Source organism: Rhamphochromis sp. 'chilingali', assembly GCF_963969265.1.
Source record: "Rhamphochromis sp. 'chilingali' genome assembly, chromosome: 9".
NCBI lineage: Eukaryota > Metazoa > Chordata > Actinopteri > Cichliformes > Cichlidae > Rhamphochromis > Rhamphochromis sp. 'chilingali'.
In genome coordinates this window covers 36962978-36985157 of record NC_137936.1, presented here as the reverse complement: position 1 = coordinate 36985157, position 22180 = coordinate 36962978, and the positions used below count along the sequence as shown (strand labels likewise).

The 22180-nt window shown below is 38.0% G+C and overlaps 2 protein-coding genes and 1 pseudogene across 3 annotated transcripts; 2 read left to right on the top strand and 1 right to left on the bottom strand.

Moving 5' to 3' along the window:
- Window positions 1-352: 352 nt before the first annotated feature.
- On the top strand, window positions 353-9342 carry LOC308402507 (deoxyribonuclease-1-like; annotated as a pseudogene). Its single transcript, XR_013974836.1, has 9 exons — window positions 353-492; window positions 1661-1746; window positions 2149-2243; window positions 2661-2747; window positions 3139-3242; window positions 4317-4429; window positions 6529-6680; window positions 7708-7804; window positions 7912-9342. The product of XR_013974836.1 is annotated as a deoxyribonuclease-1-like (transcript).
- A 1351-nt stretch (window positions 9343-10693) lies between these two features.
- LOC308402506 (deoxyribonuclease-1-like) lies at window positions 10694-20260 on the top strand. The gene is made up of 10 exons (XM_080891409.1): window positions 10694-10797; window positions 14345-14437; window positions 14527-14621; window positions 14729-14806; window positions 14923-15035; window positions 17146-17258; window positions 18266-18420; window positions 19225-19321; window positions 19434-19560; window positions 19823-20260. The coding sequence occupies exons 2-10, from the start codon at window positions 14357-14359 to the stop codon at window positions 20002-20004; spliced, it is 1041 nt and encodes a 346-aa protein (XP_080747535.1). The 5' UTR covers window positions 10694-10797; window positions 14345-14356; the 3' UTR covers window positions 20005-20260.
- Window positions 20261-20379: 119 nt separating this feature from the next.
- Window positions 20380-22165, bottom strand: LOC308403078 (granzyme B-like; the record flags this gene model as incomplete). The annotated part of the gene is made up of 5 exons (XM_080892331.1): window positions 22070-22165; window positions 21835-21982; window positions 21192-21321; window positions 20699-20971; window positions 20380-20583 (listed from the first exon to the last, which is right to left on the bottom strand). The coding sequence occupies exons 1-5, from the start codon at window positions 22125-22127 to the stop codon at window positions 20380-20382; spliced, it is 813 nt and encodes a 270-aa protein (XP_080748457.1). The 5' UTR covers window positions 22128-22165.
- Between the last annotated feature and the right edge of the window lie 15 nt (window positions 22166-22180).

Sequence of the window (22180 nt, the reverse complement as noted above, 5' to 3'; positions counted from 1 at the left end):
AAGATTTTTTTATTACCAAGTGAAGCTTTATATATCTCTGAGGATAGAGGAAACTATATTATCTATTTGGTATATGAATGGATTGTCATGAACACAGCCATGGATAAAAACATGTCACACAGCCATACCTCACTGACCCTTTAGACATCTATGTGTTATCCTGAGGCCCTTTTTAACATCATTTCCACAAAAGAACGTCCTCTCGTCTTGTGCTGACAGGAGGCACCAGATAAATATAAAGTTGTGAAAATGTTGCTTGTAATCAATGATTTTATGATTTGATTACTCGCCATGTTAGCTCTGCATTTGGTCTGTGCCATCTCTCAGGGAAGTGTCTGCTGCATGTATGAGCATGCTCATACTGCATGGGCTGTCTCTCTGCCTGCAGAAACAGTCAGTCAGTCCCATTGATAGCAAGGACAATTCAAAAGGACATCATAGCCAGATTGGTGAATTCCTGTTCTTAGTTTTCTGCATTTTCTACAGAAAAAGGTAAGTTTGAGAAATAATTGCAGGCAATTGAGCAGCTGTTTATTTGACTGGACTTGCAAAATTTGCATTGTGTAATTCAAAGTTAGAATTGGCGGGAAACCAGCTCGACTGCTGTGAAGCTGCCAAAATGATTTTCAGATTATATGCATTTTGTCAGGGGAAGTTTTTTGCAGGTGGGAGATATTTATCTGCTAAAGTCAGCCAAGCAGAAAAAGAAAGTAATAAGTAATAATAATAGTAATAATAATAATAAAAATACTATAATACTATAAAAAGTGTGTTAATAAATACATATTTCAGGAACTGTTAGAAGAACGCGACTGGTTTTGACAGTTCAGATTTGTTTCAGTTTTAAATGAAAGAGTTTCCTGTCTGAAAACCGCACAGTGTGCCAGTTTTAGTGAAGCAGAGTTATCTTCACTGCTATGATCACTTTATTATTCATCTATTGAGTGAACTGTTGAGGATCTGCACCTGCAAATTTAAATAGACTGAATGAATAATAGTTAATTTCTATTCATGAACAGTGTTTATGAATAGCATGTGCATCCTCCTGTGTCAGTATTTCTTCGTAACGTGTCAACAACACTGCTGTCTGCTTTATGTCTCTTGTGGCTATTAATGAATAAAATCACACTAAGAAAAACGCTTTGCACTTTTTTCTTCTACTGTCTTGTACTTTTTCACTCTATTTTATTTAAAGATAAGGCTAAATGATATAATCTTTCCATGCTAATAAAACACATATGATAATAAATTAAATAATCCTATTTTCTGTACACTTCTGTATGGTTGTGATCATGGTTACACACGGTAAAGCCAAGTTGTTCTCTAGATTCACCGTCCCAAACAATAAATGTGTAAATTTAATCAAGATAGTTGCTCCTGGTTAATTTTCCAATGACTAAATTTGGCTATCCCCTGGCTCTGCACCTCCCTGCTTTGCATCTTTTTATCATCGCCTGAGTTCTTGTGCTCTGATTTAAATATATATATTTTTTATCTTAAAATGTTTAAACTAATACTTTGGGTGTAGAACTACCAATATTTGTAATTTATTAGACAAACATGGAGAACATCAGCACACTCCATTATCCCTGAGTTGTTAATAAGTTGCTAAACGGTGTTGTTGTTGCTGAAGTCTCTGTTGTTAATTTTGTTTTTACAGTGACCATGAAGATTGCAGCGTTTAATGTGAAGAACCTCGGAATGAAAAAAGTCAATAATGACAATATACTGAAAAACCTTATCAAGGTAAATCATAGTCGTGGAGCACACTGTGACCTTTTTGACTTACTTAGAGTTTTGATTGTGTTTATTAGTTTTGTGCTATTGAATGCAACATGAGGTTAAATTTGTTTGTTTGTTTTTAAACACAGTAATCCACCACTACAGTCTGTGCCCTGTTCCTTTTTTTCATATCTCACAAAAATAAGTATATTATCTAAATGCTAACAACACATAGCTGATTATAGGACCATTTATTCCTTTCATTTTCCAGATTTTGTTCACGCTGGCTCATGAAAGCTGATGCATTGTTTAAATTTGTGGTGCTTGCTAAATTGTCTTTGAAGCTTCTTCAAATTACTTCTAATATTTTCTTTTATGCTACAGTCTTTAAACGTGTTTTTTACCGTGTTCATGTGTTTCTCGTAGATTGTGTCCCGGTACAGTTTGGTGGTGATGCAGGAAGTTCAGGATCCCACTGGCAATGCGATGAAAAAGTTTCTCACGGAGCTCAATAAATATGGGTGATTTATCTCAAATTATATAACCTGTAACAATCACAGAACATCTGAGAGGTTTACGATGGAGCAACTGTGGCTTAGCGAGTTGTTGTTTTAGAACAATGTGACTACCGCTGTTAGCCAGTTATTAAACTGGGTGGGAGGAGTTTTGGTTTAAAACTGGCTGGAACCTTCATGTTTTTGCTGATTTTTTCATATACAGCATGTTTTATGTACGTTCAATATAGATTCTATGCTCAAGGAATAGGTTTGATACTTGAAAGCTGTTAAATCGTTTGTTACTGAAACCACAGAATGAAGACCAGCTGTAAAGTTTCAGCAGCTGTGCGTCACATTTTCACTGGGATTTAAATCGCTGACACGTTTAGTCACACAATAAAGAATAAAAGTTAAATCGAGCTGAGCTGTGTTTTTCAACAGAAAAAACAAATATCATCCATTTGAGATGCTGAGCAGTGACCCAATAGGACGAAACTCTCGCAAGGAGCGGTTTGTCTTCTTCTACAGGTATCCATCACGAGGTTCACAGTTGTGTTTCTGTAGCACCACCTACTGATTAAAAACATTACAATTTGTTTGTGTGTGTATCACAGATAAAGGGAATAAATGTTATTTTGTACCGAAAACTATTTTTTCTTTTAACTTTTTAAAAGGTTAAACTGAAATCTTTGAACCAGTTTTTGAAAAAACTAACAAATTAACTTCAATTTTAATCTTAAAACTAAAAATAAATATGAATATGAAATAATAACACAAAAGTACAGGAATTGTTGTTCATAGCAATAAGTAAGTCCTTTTCATATTTCAGTGTTTCTGTTTAGCATCCAGGAAATTAATCATTGTCAATCTATCATCCCCAGAAAAGATTAAAATACAGCTGTTTATCTTTGTGTCTCAGACGTGATGAAATAAACGTGACAGATTACTACCAGTATGAAGAAGAAAACGAAGATGTGCTTGCCCGAGAGCCCTTCATTGTGATGTTTGAATGTCCAAATACAGGTATGTATGTGTATATGATCTTTGCTTCAGATCAGTCTGACTTGGTTCTCCCGTTTCAGGATAAACACTTAAATCCATTTACTATGATTTAAATATATTATTTATTATTGTTAAATTAATGGCACAGATATGACCAAGAACAGAAGAAGTACAACAATTTTACTATAAAAATCTACTCTAAGTGCCCAAAGTAAATAAAGTCATTATGTAGGATCATATATTAACCATCCATCCATCTTCTTAACTACTTATCTAATTTGGCGACACAGGTGTTCCGTGTGTACCATCTCATTAGCCCTTTGGCAAAAGGCATGGCACATTCAGGACAGGTCACCAGCCCATCACAGGGCTACAGACAACCGCTGATGCTCACACTCTAAATTCACAAGTTAACATAGCATACATGTCTTTGGACTGTGTGAGGAAGCCAGCGTACATGAAGAGAGGTCATGCAGTCACAGCGAGGACACGTAAACACAGGAAACTCCCAGCCAGCCAGTAGATTCATACCAGAGATGACTGCAAAATTAGTGTGTACATTACTTTAATATTATAGCTGGGGATTTTTTGAATTTCTCAAACATATATGAATTACTCATATACTTTGTAGCTTTAACCATCATAAAGTGGCCAATAGATGCCTTGATGCTCAATCATCCAGGTAGAAAATCTCTAAAAGTTTCTGTAACGTTTTCAGTGGAAAATGCTACATCCAGGTGAACAGAATCATCTTTATATCTTAATATATCATTTATTAGTAGATTTATATTTCAAAATATTAAAAGTAACAATTGTTTTGGTGTGCAGTATTTTGGAATCCAAAATAAAGAAGAAAGTAAAAAGCATAGAAATAAGGTGCAAGAATATTAAAGCTGTACTTCAGGAAAATGCTTGAATGCAACAGATTTTTCACTGTAAGACTTACAGTATTATAGACAAGGGGCACCGGGGCAAACCATATTTCAGGCTCAGTCTGTGCCACCCAATACAGTCAACTTACTAAAGTCACTAGTGCCACCTCATCAAAAGTAAATCAGTAAATCGTATGTTTATAACGTCTCTTTGTGCTTCTAGTTGTGAAGAATCTGGTTCTGATCCCAGTCCACATTGATCCAGATGATGCTGAAAATGAGCTGGAAGCTCTGGATGATGTGGTTGAAGATGCAAGGGAAACATTGGAAACTGATGTAAGCTTTAAATCAATAACATATAATCGATATGTTAAATATGGTACAAAAATAATAAATATTTTATTTGATTATCACGCAATCACATTTTATTTCATAGCACATTTCATACAAGTTAGTGCAGTTTAAAATTCTTCATTACCTCTGCTGATGTTAGACAAGCTGATAATAAGACACAGAACTGAAAAGGTGTAAGCAGGATGAAGGTACATCAAAATAAAACTAACTTAATAAAAATATCGTTAAGAAAAAACCTGAAATGCCCACACTGAAGGTTCAAACTCAAGCGCCCGAGCTATTGTCCTGAATATCATTACTTATCCTACTGATATAAACTGACCTGGTTTGTACACAGGGTTATACGGCTGATATAAGGTAGGATAGAGAAGAATTACATGTGTTCTTAATTATATAATTTATATAATTAGATATTTAATCATTATACAAGTTTAAAATGTTTTTTAAATCCCAGTTTTTAATGCCAATATATGTGCTCTGTGTGGCGGTCTGTTCACAACCATAGATAGGAGGCTCCCTTTGTGCAGGAGGTAAGAAATATGAGACATAAATCCTATGTAGAGCATTCGACTTACAATGTAACCAAACAGATCCATTATTAAAGTAAAAACGAATTCCTTGTATAAAGTTAAATGCAATATTATGAAACATGTTAAAGCAAAAACACCATTTCAAATAAATGCACATAGTGAAAACAGCAAATATCAGATCAGATGACATCTCAGCCTTGTGCCATTACTTAATTTACTGTTGGCTCAAAGCCAGCCTGTCTGACATTACATGTATTATGGACCATGTTTGTTTTTTTAATAATTTTGAACTGACAGCATAAAAGATACCGTTATTTCTAAAAATAATAATTGATCATTATAATAGGTAAAAAAAAAAAAAAAAACCCTCTGCCCTAATCCCAGTAAACACTTTCTTGATGACTTTTATCTCAGTCACTCATTTAAGTCATATTCAATAAAACGATAATTTCATTTTGTGCCTTGTAGTCATTTGAAGTGTCTGAAAAAAACAATAATCCATGATATGCTCACATGCTAACATCCTATCAGTCACATCTCAGTCATTAGGCAGGGAGAGCGCAGCTTCAAGTCTGAACCTCTCTGTCATGGCTACTGAACGGACTCACGCGCAGACAGTTCTTTCAAGGAAACAAAAAGGGGATTTATTTACAATAGGGATCACCTTAGTGCAAAATATATGTACTGTGAGTTGGGAGGGGGTCCAGGGCTCCAGGGAGAGAAGGGGGGGGGGGGATCCACACACACGCTTCCTCTTCCACTCAGTCACCGCCACCGCTCCTCCGCACACACGCACTCCTCTTCAGCCGCACTCGCTCCAACACTCCACACACTGCCCCACTTGGACAGGTCCGGTGATTCGGTCCAGAATCTACAGACAGAAGGTCAAAGGTTAGTTCCACAACAAAAAACACATGTAAGCGATTCTTCTTTGAATATGCCGCGAGCACGAACTCAGGTGGTTCAACGTTCCAGCGGTGAGCTGCTCTGTGCCACTGCCTTAAATAGCAGCTGGGGAAATCAGCCAGATCAGCCGCAGGTGGACACCATCCACAGGGGTGCGTGGGCCAAGAGTGAGAGCCCGTAATGAGCTCCACCCAGGCAGAGAGGAGGAGGAGAGACAAAAAACCAAAACTAACAACAACAAAACCTGTAGCCAGCGTGGGCCAACCAGAGAGACACGGGGACCGTGACACTCTCCTTCATTCATAACACCAATGGCCACATTAACTAACTACTTACATCGGCTCAAACTGTGTTTGGGCATAAAAAATGGATTAATGTGGGTATTTACAGGCTTCATAATAGGATTGTAAAAAGCCTCGGCTGGTGTTACATTGTTTATATTGTTCCAGCCATAATTTAGTGGATCTTGCAAAAGTTATTATATAATGTTAATTGACACTTTCCAAATACTAATGTGAATTTAAAAGACATTTTTAATTAAAAAAGAATAATAAAAAGCGTAAAATGAAAATCGATAATAGCACTGATGTAATCAACATGTGTTTTAATTAACAATGCTAATTTTAATTTTGCTTTTTTCTGCAGAACATCATGATTTTGGGCGACTTCAATGCAGATGGACGTTACCTGAATGATGAAACTAGGGAAGCTCTAAGCATCAGTTCTGCTCCTTATTATTGGCTGATAGATGAAGATGCTGACACCACTACTGGGGCTAATGACCATACCTATGACAGGTTTATTCAGATTTGCCATGTCTAATTCTACTGTCACTGTCTGCAGGGACTCTGTATTTTTTTCACATATTCTTCATCTCTGGATATAGTGTGTGTTGTATTTTGTATATATATTTATGGTCGTTTAGCAGCAATATGGGACAGTACGCTGTACGATTGTACATAGTATGACAATAAAGAATTAAACTTAAGGTCAAGTTACATTTATAAGATTTAATCCAAAATTTCATCTTTGTGTCATAATTCAAGTTATCAAGTGTTAAAAGTAGACAGGGGGGCGGGGCCTTCTCTACAGTGGAACCAGATCCCAGTTTGATTTGGGAGGTTGACTAAAACTTTCCTTTTGATGAAGAATAAAGTTAGGGTTGTATCAGGTGACCCTGAACCTTCCTTTGGTTATGCTGCTATGGTCTTAGAGCGCCGCGTGACTTCCTGTGACACACTGATGGACAGCATTTCTTTTCTACTAAGTCTCTCTTTACTTCTCAGGTATTTATATATCACTGCTCGCTAATTAATGTGTCTTCCACATACTGTGTGGTCCTTATGCTGCAGTATAAACCAACATGTTGTGATTTGGCACAATAAAAATGAACTTGAATATTTCAGTCTAGTTTTCTTAATCACTGAGCGTTAACGGACTCATTGCTGCCCCCAGATGTAGACGAGCAGTAAGCACCCACTGGAAGTGAGGAACAAGTGCAATCATAACCTATTTATTGACCCAGTACATTACAGAAAATTTTGGTTGAACAGTACAAAATATTTCAGCAGCCCTGCAGACCAGCTTGCTTTTTTGTAAAACACATCTGTTTAACCGCCTGCTGTTGAAGAACAGTGGACAGCTGTTGCCTTGAGCTTTAGTGTATCACTGAAAACATTTGTATAAACTGGATTCCCTGCATTGCTACATGTCACTAGAAAAGTGTGAATGATCTGATCACATATAAATCTTTCTCAATTCAAATAAACGCACAATGGTGTCGATGAAAGTGCACAGAATGGTGACTGTATTTTCTGCCAACAGGATCGTGGTGTATGGAGATGAGATGTATGATGCTGTTGTTGCTAACTCAGCGAAGCCTTTCAACTTCCAGAAAGCCTACAAATTAAAGAAGAAATTGGTAAGACTTTTCACATGAAAGTGTTCACATGCAAACACTGGTATTATAACGTTGTGCATTCTCCACCATGCTGTCTTCAAAAGGATTTCTGACTTGATTATATTCAGGCTCAATCCATCAGTGATCACTACCCTGTGGAGGTGGAGCTTGAAGAGGATTAACATTTGAAAATGAGCTCATTGAACCTCCAGCAAGGAAGAAAGGTAATTTTTACCCTATGAGGAATATATAGGTGAATGGGTCACCTCAGAAATATTTAAACTTTACAATAGCGATAGCAATCCCCTCAGGAGACCTTTGTAGAAAACATAATAAATAAGAAAAGCCCACTCTGCTCACTGAAAAGAAAACTACAAATACACTTCCATTTATATCTAACGCAGACCCGAGCACACATGGATCACACCTGGCTAATCGATTATCCTCTTCCTGTGTGAGGTCAAGGAGAAATTAGGATCCAAAACAAAATAAGTGCATATCATGCATTTTTTTCATGCAATTTGAATCAGATTATGAGACTAATGATGCAAATAAAAACAAGAACTCAAGTGATGCAGAGCGAGAATGGACATTAGGAAATTTGTTAGCAAAAACTGCAAAAGCACCAATGACTTTTTTATGGATCCAACTTTCACACAAAATCGAAAAACATGACATTCTCTGAAAAAAAAAGTGTTTGGTAGATCCTGCTTTGCTAGAATGAGAGAATGTGAAAAGTATAACAAGATGGATCGGGGACAGAAGGAAATCTGAAGCTTCAGTTAAAAAAATTATATAAATAATAAATGTTCCTTCATGTAAAAATGTGACTTTTTCTCCTTGGTTCTGGATGAGCGCTCTGATGTCTGACACAGTTAATCATCTGTTTATGTGGGACAACAAAAGAGTTTGACATTATGGAGGAGATGCTATCAAAGCACTCAATGAAAACTTCTGTGATCCCCAAATAGGCGTACACTGAATTCAGACAAACTGGGAGGTGATCCATCTGATGCCTGTCCAGATCTGGCACAGCAAAATGTCAGACTTTTGAAGCAGAAGATAGAGTGACTCAAATGAACTCAGACCTGAAATTAGTATTTTTCATACACAAAGGGGAGGGTATCAGTCTGTGTAAACATGAACCTTGTGTAGATGTTAACGTCATCAGGGTGAGAGCACTTCAAGTCACTATCACAGCTGGATTTTTATTCTTGCTCACGACATCAGATGTGAACAAATCATTTCATATTTTTTTAATTTCTCTTATTTTTTATTGAAATATTCTTACTTTGCTTTTAGTGTAGTTTAACGTGTGTTCTATTTGTGTGACGTTTGGGTGTTTTAATTCATTTTTTGTGGTTAATCAGTTCATATAAATTTTTTCTGTTTTATCACATTTTGTCACATCGTATTATTCGCTTTTAACTGAAGTATTTTGAACCTGCATGGAAGTTGCTGTACACATAAGCTTTCATTGATAAAACCTTTGAATGCTTATATGAGATTAATTCTATTTCTGCTTCTGTTGTTTTCGTTGTACCTTTTTGTGACTCTACATCAAACAGGTTCAGAGAAGAAGGCTGCACAGAGTTTTTATTGTTTTATCTGCAATAAACTAATCTGAAAGAATTAAATCTGGTTTGAAAGATTATTAATTTTTGCATTTTGTTTTTCCACAATAAAAAAAACTCTAAAAGACATCAACGCTCAGGTATGCACCGGCTCACTCCTGGTGGCTGCTTGTCAGGGCCTGGCACCTGTGGCTCGGTCGGGCTCCTTCGGGGCTGGGGTGCCCTTGGCCTCTGGGGCTCGGTCCACTCTGGTTGCCCCTCTGTTGGTCTTCCTTGGTCTTTTGTGCTCTGAGGGTCTCTGGATGTCTGGAGCCTGGATCTCCTCCATACCTGCTTCATACCCTGGAGGACGGGGCTATGACTCCCCACACCCTCTAGCAGATCGTTACATGAAGGAACCTTTTGAATACAAGCATGAATACAAACATTACCCATAAGGGGTAGTGGGTAATGTTGGGAAGCACTAATGTGGCAAGGTGTTCTCAGGTTGCCTCTGTGGTGGCCATCTTGTTTTCCTTGTAAGGAGAAGGCCCGCCTCAGTTGCAGCTCTTTTATAGGCCAGTCTGGATTGAGAAGGCGTGGTCTCTAGAGTATTCAAAGCTGGAAAGAAATGGATAGGGGGCCATTTTGAGAAGTTGCTGTCTGTATGTGCAAAAGATTGCACATACAGAAATACTTCAGTTAAGGCAGAATGATGTCTGATGTTTTCCTCACCACACCTCTCTGCGTAACATCCAGTAAATCATATTAGTGGAGGTGAGGCCAACAAACATTGACTGGGTGCAGGAGCTACTGTCAGGGTAGCTGTCAGTCAAAGCAGCCACGTGCATAAAGTTAAACCTTAGTAAAATCCACTGTGGTTCTTCCCTTGTACAGCTGTTATGACGTTATGACTTGGTTAAATAGCCTTAAAGACTAAACCTTTTTGGTTTAATTCAGGATGTTTGCTTTTTTTTTTTCTTACAGCCTGGAAAAAAAATTGTTTCTTTTAAACACTCAAGTCTGGTGATTGACCTCCTTTTGAATCCAACTTCAAGTGGTCACAAAAAGAACTACAGTTCTTGGCACTGCACAATACAAGATTCCCTTTTTCCTCCTTGGGCTGGAGGCCTGTATCTCTGATGACTACAGGGCGCCCTCTATTGGTGTCTACCAGCCAGTGAACATGAAACGGGTATTTTAGGTTAACTGAAGGTAAACGTTTTCCCATGACTGCAGCAGAGTGCTGCGGGTTGATGATAAACCCCTCAGCTGTATGCAAACACAGGAAACAGACACAGATAGGCGTGGTGTGGTTTTGCATATGCTGTATATGTAGTGTGTGTGTGTATGGTTAAGAACTTCCTGGTCCAGTTTGTTTCTGCAAAAGTCAGCTTCAGTCTGTTTGCTGGCAGATTAGCCGCTTCTTTCATTTTTCATTCTGCTGTTTTACCCACACTCGTGAGTATTATTTTTACATTTTTAGTTTTCTTACTTTTATAAAACTAAATGGTCATCTGCGTTAGTTAGAATTCCTCACTTTAAAAAAATGAGTAAAATATGTTTTGCATTCATTATAAGGGGAGTCAAAATGAAACCCAAATACTTCTGTTTGTGCTCATTTGTAATGTTTGAAAACCTACAATGTCAGCGAATGAACAAAGAGCTGTTATATCTATAGAGTTATATCTCTACTTAGTGGCCATTCAAAGAATCCCTTATTTAAAAAGTTTTAATTCAAGTGAAATAAAACAAGGAACTAAATATAAGGGTTTTTTTTAACTTCCTTGTATTTCTATATTTTTAAGAAAAATATACATCAATTATTCTGCGCGGATAAAAATGTTTTAAACAGCAAACATGCCATTATCTTAGTTTGGAATACTACATATAATAATATGCCTCATTACTAATAAACTATTTCTGAGCTTCAATCTATTACTTTTGCTACATTGAGCTAATTTTGCTGCTAAAACCTGCTGATGAATTAGACAGGTGGAGTTTAGTATTGGTCAAATCAGGGAAAATGTTGGTTTTTGGGGATCTTGATGCCATCTTGACACTGTCACTTGAGCTGTCTTTGTTCTCGCCATATTTGTCTAGGTTCCCATGGAGACAGGATTATTTGGGAATCTCAAAAGATTTTTATAGTAAAGTAGCATAGGAGTGGTCATATATGGCACACATCATACAGAGGTCATACCGAGGTCAGAGCGTGCCTAGAGAGAAGCTGCCATGACCCAGACACTAGAACAGGATGGTGGAGTGGTTACGATTGTCACCACACAGCAAGAGGTTTCCTGGTTCATGTCACGCTGAGCTGTGTGGCTGGTTGGACCCACGCGCAGGACTCAGAGATGGAATATTTAACTCAAGGCGGTAATATTTATTCACTGGCAGAAAACAAACTTTACATGAGCACTAAAACAAAATTCAAACTAGGAAGTATGATCTAAACTGGGAGTTCATGATTTGGCATGACATAACCTGACAAAACATGACGACTGAGGAAAACACAACTAACGCAGAGGACGCGACAACGACAGGGAAAAACACAGGGCTTAAACACATACTAGCGTAATCAGGGAATGGGAGACAGGAGGGAAATGCACTCATGACGAGACACAGGGGAGCAGAACTGAAACCATAAACATGGGACAAGGACTACCAAAGTAAAACAGGGAACAAAGACAAAGCACCAAGACACAGACTAGACACTAAGACATGGGAACATAGGAACCTGAAGCACAAAGATGATACAAAACAGAAACCGCAATCCAAGGACTAAAGATGTAACAGAAAACCATAAATCATAATAATTATATTTAGAATTATCAGTTCACCAATAAATACAAAGCACTTGGTCCGTGATCCAGTACCGTGGCAATTCAAATTCAAGCTGTGGCTTTTCTGTGTGAGGTTTGAATGTTCTCCATTCACCTGTGTGTGTGTGTGACTTGTAGTTAAAAGCACTTTGACTGATCAGTTTTATTTTTTATTCACCTTTATTCATACAGGTAGTCCCATTGAGACTCAATGTCTCATTTACAAGAGAGACCTGTTGCAGACAAACATATTAAAATTAGATTAGATTAGATGAAACTTTATTAATCCCTCGGGTGGGTTCCTCCAGGAAATTCAGTTTCCAGTAGCAAAGCACCGAAAGAAGTTGCATGTTACAGATACAGATACAGTTACAACAATAAAAAAGACATAAGTAAATAATAAAACAAACAATAAAATGGCTAAATATGTCTAAAGTACAAAACAAGAACAAGTCCCCAGAGACGATATCACCAAAACATTTGTACGTCTTTTGCAAGTCAAATCAATTGAGAGAGCTTCAAATCCTTCTGCAATGAATTCCAAGAAGTCGGGGCAGAAAAGGAGAATGCTTTCTGTAATGATGCCTGAGACCGCAGTCTATGACTAAACCTTTTGCATAACATGTACTCTGATACCAATAAAATGATAAAATGATACTGATGAACCATCCTGCATAAGACCAATGAGGACCAGTCTACCAGACAATAAAGTACAGTGTTGCGTTAAAGGTTTACAGACAGTTATAAAAAATAGTGACCCATGATAGACAGAATCCAACAGATGAAGAGAGTGAGCAGAGACAGTCATATAAATTATATCACTGTAATCCAGGATGGGTAAAAAAGTGGCAGCAAGCCTTTTTGTGGCTGTGAAAAAGAAACATGATCTGTTTTTGAAAACGAACCCCAACTGCAGCCTCAGTTTCTTTAAAAGATCGTCAATGTGTGGCTTAAAGGAGAGACTCAGGCACAATTCAATCAATCAATCAATCAATCAATCAATCAATCAATCAATCAATCAATCAATCAATCAATCAATCAATCACAATACCTAGGTATTTGTATGAGGCCACAGTTTCAGTAGAAATGCCTTGAGCAGATACAAGAGAAGGAAGTACTGCCGGCACCCTCTTTCTGTTTGAGAACAGCTTGACTTTTTTCCCCCTTTATTTAAAAGAGCACAACAATAAGTAATTGTATCATGTGCATAAAAATGAACAGGCATCTAGATTTTGTCTCACACTGTTTACATAGTAAATAGTAGTATTTTCTATGTAAATAATGTAGGCCCCAGGACAGAACCCTACGGGACTCCATTAGTGACATTTAAAAAAAAAAACTGGAAGAGAGACCACTGAGCTGCAACTGCTTTGTTTGAAAGTCCAATTTCCAGTTATCTCTGACGTAAAATTCTATAGTCAACTGTTTAAAAGCTTTGAATAGATCAATAAAAAGAGCTGCACAGTACTTATTTGCGTCCGAGGCTTCATGGGGGTCATTGAGAAATTTTAGGGAAGCTGTGACAGAACTGTGCAGTTTCCTAACTCTAGATTGGAAAGGAGATAAAATACTATTTTACTCCCGATAACAAAGGTTGATTATTAACCAACCTTAGCTAAGACAGAGTTTGGAAATTGGACTGTAATTATTATTAACCATTGAAGAATCACCACCTTTCAGTGGTGGGAGTACAAAGGCACACTTCCACATCTCTGGTAAAGGACAAGTGTAACATTTAAAACATAAATTATCCCTGCTCTCTGAAACCTTTATTTAGGATTAAACATACATTTAATATAAACTTATTATTGGGAATTCTTACCCAAGGTCAAAAAAACCTTTCATGTGCCAAATGTTACTGCAATGATAAACCGCATTAGAGGAACTGGACTCCCTGGAACTTCTCCATTTTCAATAAAAGCTGCAATTTCTCAGGCCTTCACCTGGGAAATTGTAGCTTTAAAGTGATCAGAGACATATTTTAGAATATACATGTCGCAATACAACCAACCACAGTTTTTTCAGTGTTTAAGTTTTAGTTTCTCTTTCTTCCCTTTGCTTTGGTTTCTTCTTTTTTCTGCCACGCTTCTCCATTTTCTTCCTCTGTTTTGATTCAGCAGACGTTTGAACAATACGTCACACACTGTGTGTTGGTCGTCTAAAACAGAGTTGATCTCTTGCAGAATCAAGTCAGAATGAAGATAGCAGCCTTTAATGGCAAGAACCTGGGACATAAGAAAGTCCATGACAAGTCTGTCGTCAAACACCTCACCAAGGTGATAATAATTTTACCTTTACAACAGAAAGCTTTAAATACAACATCAATGACAAAATGTGTAACACTTAAATGATGTGTTTCCTCCAGATCATATCTCGGTACAGTGTGATTGTCCTGCTGGAGGTGGTGGATAAGAGCGGCAAAGCCATGGAAACGTTACTTCAAGAACTCAACAAAACTGAGTGAGTTCCCTGCAGTGATAGTGTGTGTATTTAATTATTTTATTTACAACATTTCTATGTAGAAAACTGCATGTTTAAGTTGCTTCTGTTTTCCTCGGCACTAACAGAAAACACCCCTACAAAAAAACTGCCAGCAAACAACTGGGACGAGACACCTACAAGGAGCAGTATGTCTGTTTCTACAGGTGTGTGAGTCTAAGTTCACTCGAATACAACATCTCAGTGGTTATTAATCAGACTTTAATTTGTGAGATTCATGGCCAGACACACTGATGTCTGACTATTTGTGTTTATCTCTCAGACCAGATGAAGTGACGCTGAAGGACTCACACCAGTATGAAGATAATCAGGCTGGAGATGAAGATGCCTTTGCCAGAGAGCCCTTCATCCTGCGGTTTGATTGTCCAACTACAGGTTTGTGCTTTTTACTGTGTTTCAGTAACGCTTTAGGTTACAAAACAAAACAAGTGGAAGTGCCAAACACTGCAGTTCTACATTTTAAAACTTTTGTTTAACCCTACTGCTTATTTGTACTCCAGTTTTGATGACAAATCCTTTTATTTTATCAGTTTCATAATTCATACTAATCAGTGTTGAGCCTTTAAATAGAGAGTTTGTGAGGCAAGATGAAGAAGCAGCATGCTGCTCTTGTCTTCAGTCATCTGTACTGAGTTTCAGTTACAAACAGTACCACCTCATCCACATTTTCTTTGCATGAATATAGTCAGTAGCACACTAACACATATTTCACATACATTTCTACAGAAATCATATTTTAGGTAGTGCATAACATGAACTGTAAGCTGGAACATATGCATCTTTTTGATTTGAGCTGACACTTTAGCTGACTTCTCACAGTATTGAAATTATAGTTTTAGGAATTACAGAAAATCTCTCAATAACTAGCTTACATGGAAATAATGTCAGAAATTAAATGAAATGTCTTTGTCAGAAAAATGAAATGCAAAACAAATCGCTGTGGAGGGTTTGTGTATCCCAGGGATCCTGAGGACTCTGTTGTTGTGGGTTTTCTATGATGGCAAATTCGTCTTGGGTGATTTAAAAGCCCCTATGAGTATAAAATATAGGAAACAGTTCATTTTGCCCAGGATAGAGTTACCGGGTCCCTCCCTGGAACCAGGCCTAAGGGTGAGCGCCTGGCTGCTGGGCCTTAGTTCATGGGGCACAGCCGGGGACAGCCCGAACAGGGGACATGAGCCCACCCTCCTGTTGGTCCACCACCAGCAGTTGTAGGGGTTGGATGCAGTGTGTGCTGTGTTGAGTCCAGGAGCACAAGCACCCTGGCAGATCAATCCCCAGCTACCGAGTGTCATGTTTCGGCTGTGTACAGGCAGGAGAAGGACCCAAACGCAAAACTCACGACAACGAAATTAAACTCAAAAAGCTGCTTTATTGCAGAATGGCATGGAAAACCAAACTGGGACATGGATAACTAACACACAGGGAAACACAGCCATGAGGGAGACTACGACACTGACAAGGAGAAACACAGGGCTCAAATACACGAGGGAACAAGACACAGAAGGAGAGCACAGCTGGGAGTAATCAGGCTGGACGAGACAAGGGAAGCAAAACTAGAAACACTGACATGAGACATGGACCTTCAAAGTAAAACAGGAAACACACTGACTGAACTCTAGACATGTAAACTTAACAGCAACTGGGGAGACAGAACATAGAACAAACGTCACAGTAGACACAACATGGAACACAGGGAAGCCATATTACAAAGCCAAAGAACTAAACCTATGATAACCATAACTGAGACCTAGGGAAACAAGAAAAAGAACAACAAAGGACTCAAAACATAAACCATAATATAAAAACACAAGATCTCTTCAAAATAAAATAGGAAACATAATGAGACGCAGACATGACAACCAGAACTTGACAACGTAAGACACAGACATGAAACACATGAAGAGCAGGGGAGACTTAACATGGGTTGGAAACACAAGGGGGAACTAATAAGCAAATGAACATAGGAGGCCTAAAGAGCTTAAACATACTATCAACATCAAAATGAACTAAAGCTCAAAACACTGGGTCATAAGACCCAGGATCGTGACACCGAGACTAACGACTGGGACATGGAATGTCGCCTCTCTGGTGGGGAAGTGCTTCTAACGTCAACTGAGGATACTGTCGGGTTGTGGCAGAAACACTCTGAGGATCTCCATATTCCCACTGACACGTCTTCTGTCACCAAGCAGAGTGTGGGGATGAGGGGGACGACTTGTCCATCACTGGGGGGTGAGGTGACTGTGGCAGTTAAACAACTCCTTGGTGGCAGGGCCCCTGGGGTAGATGAGGTTGGCCCGGAATTGCTGAAGGATGTTTGAGGGCTTGCTGCCACTTGTCCTCACCTGGGCTAAGTTGAGCCACTGAACAGGACCCCTGAACCGTGTTTATGGAAAGACTAAACTGACACTGTGAATTTGTAATATTTACTCTATTCAGGTGTACTTTGTATTGAGGCCTCTTTGCTTGTGAACTCTTTCAGTTGTACAAGATCTGGTCCTGATCCCTGTGCACACAAAGCCAGAAGACACTCTGAAGGAGCTGGACGAGCTGCACGATGTGGTTGAAGACATCAGGAAGAAATGGAAAAATGATGTAAGTTTGAGACAAGAGCACTAAGAGTTTAGTTCCTGTGTTTCTCTCCTCTCTGAGACACCTTCTTTAGATTTTGGTTGCTTCGTGGTTTGATCATAGTAATTTGTTGAGTTGTAGATGAGATTATTTTTTCCTTCAGCGGTAGCAAAATATTGAAATGCATACATTAATAAATTATTTTATTATAAAAATTGTGTGAACACACACACTCCACATCCTCTCGAGCTCCTCTCTGAGCCCTTGGTATTTCTCCAGCTTCTCGTGTTCCTTCTTTCTGATGTTGCTGTCATTGGGAACCTCTACATCGATCACTACGGCCGTCTTCTTCTGTTTGTCTACCACCACTATGTCCGGTTGGTTAGCCACCACCATTTTGTCCGTCTGTATCTGGAAGTCCCACAGGATCTTAGCTTGGTTACATATATATATATAAAAACTTAAACTTCATGCATGCATTTACTGTATTACATTTTATAGATGTTTTGCATGTTAATTACATGTAAATTCTGTCTGGGTTTGATAAAGCATCACAGACCAAAAACCATCTTGAAGATAAGCTATGCAGGAAACATTGGAGTTTGAAAGTGAGCAAGACAAATTTTTAAAATATATCTTTTTATTATTATATTATATGTTAATATTATCTTTTTTTTAATCACATAGTGAATCAGAATCAGATTATATTTTAACTATTTGATTTTGTCTTTCATGTAAACAAACTGATAACAGCGGAGTTGAAAAAAAAAACAGCTTTAAATACACAAATGCATAAAGTTCCTGATTCATCGTATCCTGTTTCTGTGCCTTTCAATTGGCCTCTTACAGTGAAGTAATTTGCAGTAAACCACAGAGAGTGGTATTCAGTTATTGTTCTGCCAGCTCCTCACAGAATTATGCAATAATAATAAATATATGACACCACATAAACCTTGGTGCTGTTATTTAATGAATCTGTCATTGTATTAAGTGAGTTCTGCTCTCTGTCGACATTTTCATTTCTTTTGTAGAACATTATGATTTTGGGGGACTTTAATGCAGACGGACGATATCTCTCCAAGAAGAAGAAGGAAAAGATCCGCATCTGCTCTCCGTCCTACGATTGGCTCATTGATGACGATGTCGACACCACAGCTAGCAACAACAATGATAACACCTACGACAGGTGACACACATGATAATGACATAGGAGGAAACTAAAGACTCATTTTTATTTGGCCAAGTTTGTGCAAACAAACAAGGAATTTGACTCCGGTTCACTTTTCTCTCTTCATGCTGTGAAAGAAATGTGTGTGTTTATATATGTACACACACAAACACACACATACATAAAAAGCAGCGGGTTATTTCAGCGTTCATCAGAGTGACAGCGTGGGGGGAAAAACTGTCTCTGTGGTGGCAGCATGTTTAGTAAACAGCGTCTGTAACGCCTGCCTGAAAGCAGCAGTTTGAACATGTGAGAGCTCAAAAAGAGGAAGATACTTCTACAAGAAATAATATTAATGAAAATTAGTGAGTATATTACTCTTCATACTATCTGCACTATCACAACACAATTCTCCATATAAGGACACAAGTCGAGGTAAAGTGGACGGAGTGACGACTTTCTTTTAAGACAGAAATCTGCACCACTGAAGCAAAAACCAGGAGAAAGAAACAGACGAACTAATTCACATAGGAAAATATTCATGAATCACTGATTGATGTCTGTACAGTTTACTTTGTGGGGAAGCACTATTTGTGTATTTTTGTGAGCTGAGCGACAACAAAGCCTCTGCAACATGGCCGACAGGCCTTTTTTTTATTATTAAACAGAGTGCCTCTCACAGCTAACGTCTAATGTTAGGGACATTAGGGAATTTCAAACTGAAAGAAAAATAAAGGGATAAAATTATTGGAGCTTCACACTGTAAAGTGTACAGAAAGAAGTTCTTAATTTTTTTTTATGTGTCTCCTCTTCCTCAAACAGAATTGTTGTGTATGGAGAGACCATGTCGAACGCCATCGTCCCCAACTCGGCCAAGTCTTTCAACTTCCAGCAAGAGTTTAAGCTGACTGATGAGGAGGTGAGACTCACTTATGTGTTTGTCTAAACCGAAAGATAGAAATGATTTGACAGTTGACATCATTTTAAAGGACAGCATCAGTGTTGTCGTTCAACTATATTTACTCTCTAAGGCACTCAGCATCAGTGACCATTACCCCGTGGAGGTGGAGCTGAAGACCAGAGCAGGAAGACAGAAAAGGATGGCTGTGCCTGACGGGACAGAGATGACATCTGGGGAAGAACAGTCTCAGAAGAAAGGTGTCTGAGATGGTTTAATAAAAATGAATTTTATAAAGGAGCAAATACCTCATGAATCTCAGGGCTGATCTCAGTTCAGTTACATTCTAATTAATTATGCAGAGTTGCTGCTTGTTTCGGAATCAAAGTGATGTGACATATCTCATTTTAACTGAAATACACTAATAGTAACAAATTTATAGCAAACATGTTCTGCAGTGTTGTATCCTGGATGCTTCTGAGAGCAGATTTTACATTTCCTTCTTCTAATATTAAACAACAGTGAAACAGACCAAACCAGCAGGGTCACCAAAGATGGCGCCCAAGCGAGCGGGAGCACCGAAGAAGAAAAAAGATGAACCAGACAGACAACAGAAGAAGAAGAATGTGAGAACAAAAAGGAAGCGAGGGCGGGCATCCAACACACCAACCAAGAGAAGACGTCAGGATGTTCAATGTTCATGATCTTACTATTAATTTAAAAAAGTAGAGTTACTGTAGTTAGAGCAGATAGTATTAAAATGTCAAAGCTTCTGTTTGTTTGATTTATTAGACCACATCAGGTGGTTCTCTGTGATACCAAAACACCTTCTGTTAGTCTCTAGTATTTATAGTACTCGACAAATCAGGATGAATGTACTGTAGCAATGAAAAATTTGTTTACAAATATTAGTATTGCATGAATTCATTTTCCATGGCAAACTGATATCAATGTTTTATAGACATGTTTTTGAAGTCATAATAAAATATTTTTCATGCACAGAGACAATACTGTTCAAACATTTTCTTTATTCTGCATTGAGAGCAAAAGCTGACAGAGGCACAGCTTCCTGTAAACACTTACAGTGTGCTGACGCAAAGCTTTTTGTAATTTTTTCCCTTGAGAATCTTCGTGATCCAGTTAAGGTATTTTGAGATGTCCGTATAGACATTGGGGACATCCGGATAGTTACAATTTCCCAGCTCGGTTCTTGGAATGCTTTTGTTGAAAGAAACAATACCGACAGCCATTCCCTTGCAGACCAGAGGGCCACCAGAATCACCCTGTGAGGAGGAAGTATTTACTTTGTTCATGTGATACTTAATGCAGAGTGCTCATATATTTCTCAACAACAGAGCAGTTAGCAATGACTTTTCAAGGAAAGGACAGAAAAGGTACCTGACAGAATCCTTTTGTTGTGTTGTATCCACCTGCACAGATAATATTGGGAGGAAGATTGTATCCAGGAACCTTTTGAGCCCAAGCATTCTGGCAGACTTGTGGGCTGATGACCGACACATTCACCACTCTCAGGTCGTCAACAACACTACCGTAAGTGTTTATCTTACCCCATCCAGCCACTTGGCACTTCTCATTTTCCTTTAATGTCATTTCACATAAGGGAAGTCGAATGAATTGAATTCTTTTGCTTGGTCGGACAGGTCTAGACAGCTAGAGGCACAGAATTAAAGAGTAAAGATTATAAATGAGTGAAAACCATGTAACAGCAATAGAGAACATTTATCTTTTATCTTTTTTTTAAGTACTTCATACTTTAACTAGAAATGCCTTGTTTTAAATGAGCAGCTTGCAAAATAGAACACTCAAAAATTTAAAAATTCTTATGTGATTTAAGAAAATAAAAAAGACAAAAAAAGACAAAAAGCCTTACTTCTAGGAGCATGATGTCATATCCATGGCCAACATTCTTATAATCTGGGTGTTTGCATTTCTTGGCAATCTTCATTTTCTTATCAGCCTTCTTGAGGTTGTGGTTACCGAGAACTACACGTTTAAGATCCCTGAATAAGATATAATTCTGAGATCATCAGAATTAGATTTTCTGCAGTTGCATGCACAACAAGATGAACAAAAACTAAATGATAAATTTCTTTTTTATTAAATTCAATTTTATTTATTCACTACAACAGTTACTTCAAGGTTCTTAGCACGATTGTTGCAATAATTCAGATGGTATCAGAATTATTATATTATTATGATCATTAGATACATATACTCACAAACACACACATACAGTATATATATATACATATATATATATACAGACAGATAGATAGATAGATAGATAGATAGATAGATAGATAGATAGATAGATAGATAGATAGATAGATAGATAGATAGATAGATAGATAGATAGATAGATAGATAGATAGATAGATAGATAGATAGATAGATAGATAGATAGATAGATAGATAGATAGATAGATAGATAGATAGATAGAGAAGCATAGGACATTTTAAGGCAATCATTTGTTTTCCTAATCAGGAATTTCCTCAAAGAGGTGATTACTTACAGGTCACAGTGTGCAGCAGTCATTACAAAGTCCTCAGAAACAAGAAATCCTCCACAAACATGGTTTCCTCCGTGATCCTGCACTGATGCCATATACAGCATTTCGTTGTCTGGGGCTATTTTCCCATCTATAATTTTACTTCCAAGGACTAATGGAAGTAGGAGGAAAAGAATTTAATTAAAAATATTAATATTCCACATGCAGGCTGGAGAAGAGTATTCATGGTGCAACTTACCATTTTGCCCGAGGAATGTCAGCATATGAACGACCACAAATTGTTGCAGAGCAAACATCTCGGTGGTGAAAGGCTTGACCTGTCAGCTTGAGACCGAGGGGTCAGTCCTTT

Bases quoted from the DNA above. Each gene is read 5' to 3' on its own strand.
- LOC308402506 (XM_080891409.1), top strand. From the start codon at position 14,357: ATGAAGATAGCAGCCTTTAATGGCAAGAACCTGGGACATAAGAAAGTC. The intron at 14,438-14,526 runs GTGATAATAATT...TGTTTCCTCCAG, and splicing joins TCGTCAAACACCTCACCAAG to ATCATATCTCGGTACAGTGT. The intron at 19,561-19,822 runs GTGTCTGAGATG...ATTAAACAACAG, and splicing joins AGAACAGTCTCAGAAGAAAG to TGAAACAGACCAAACCAGCA.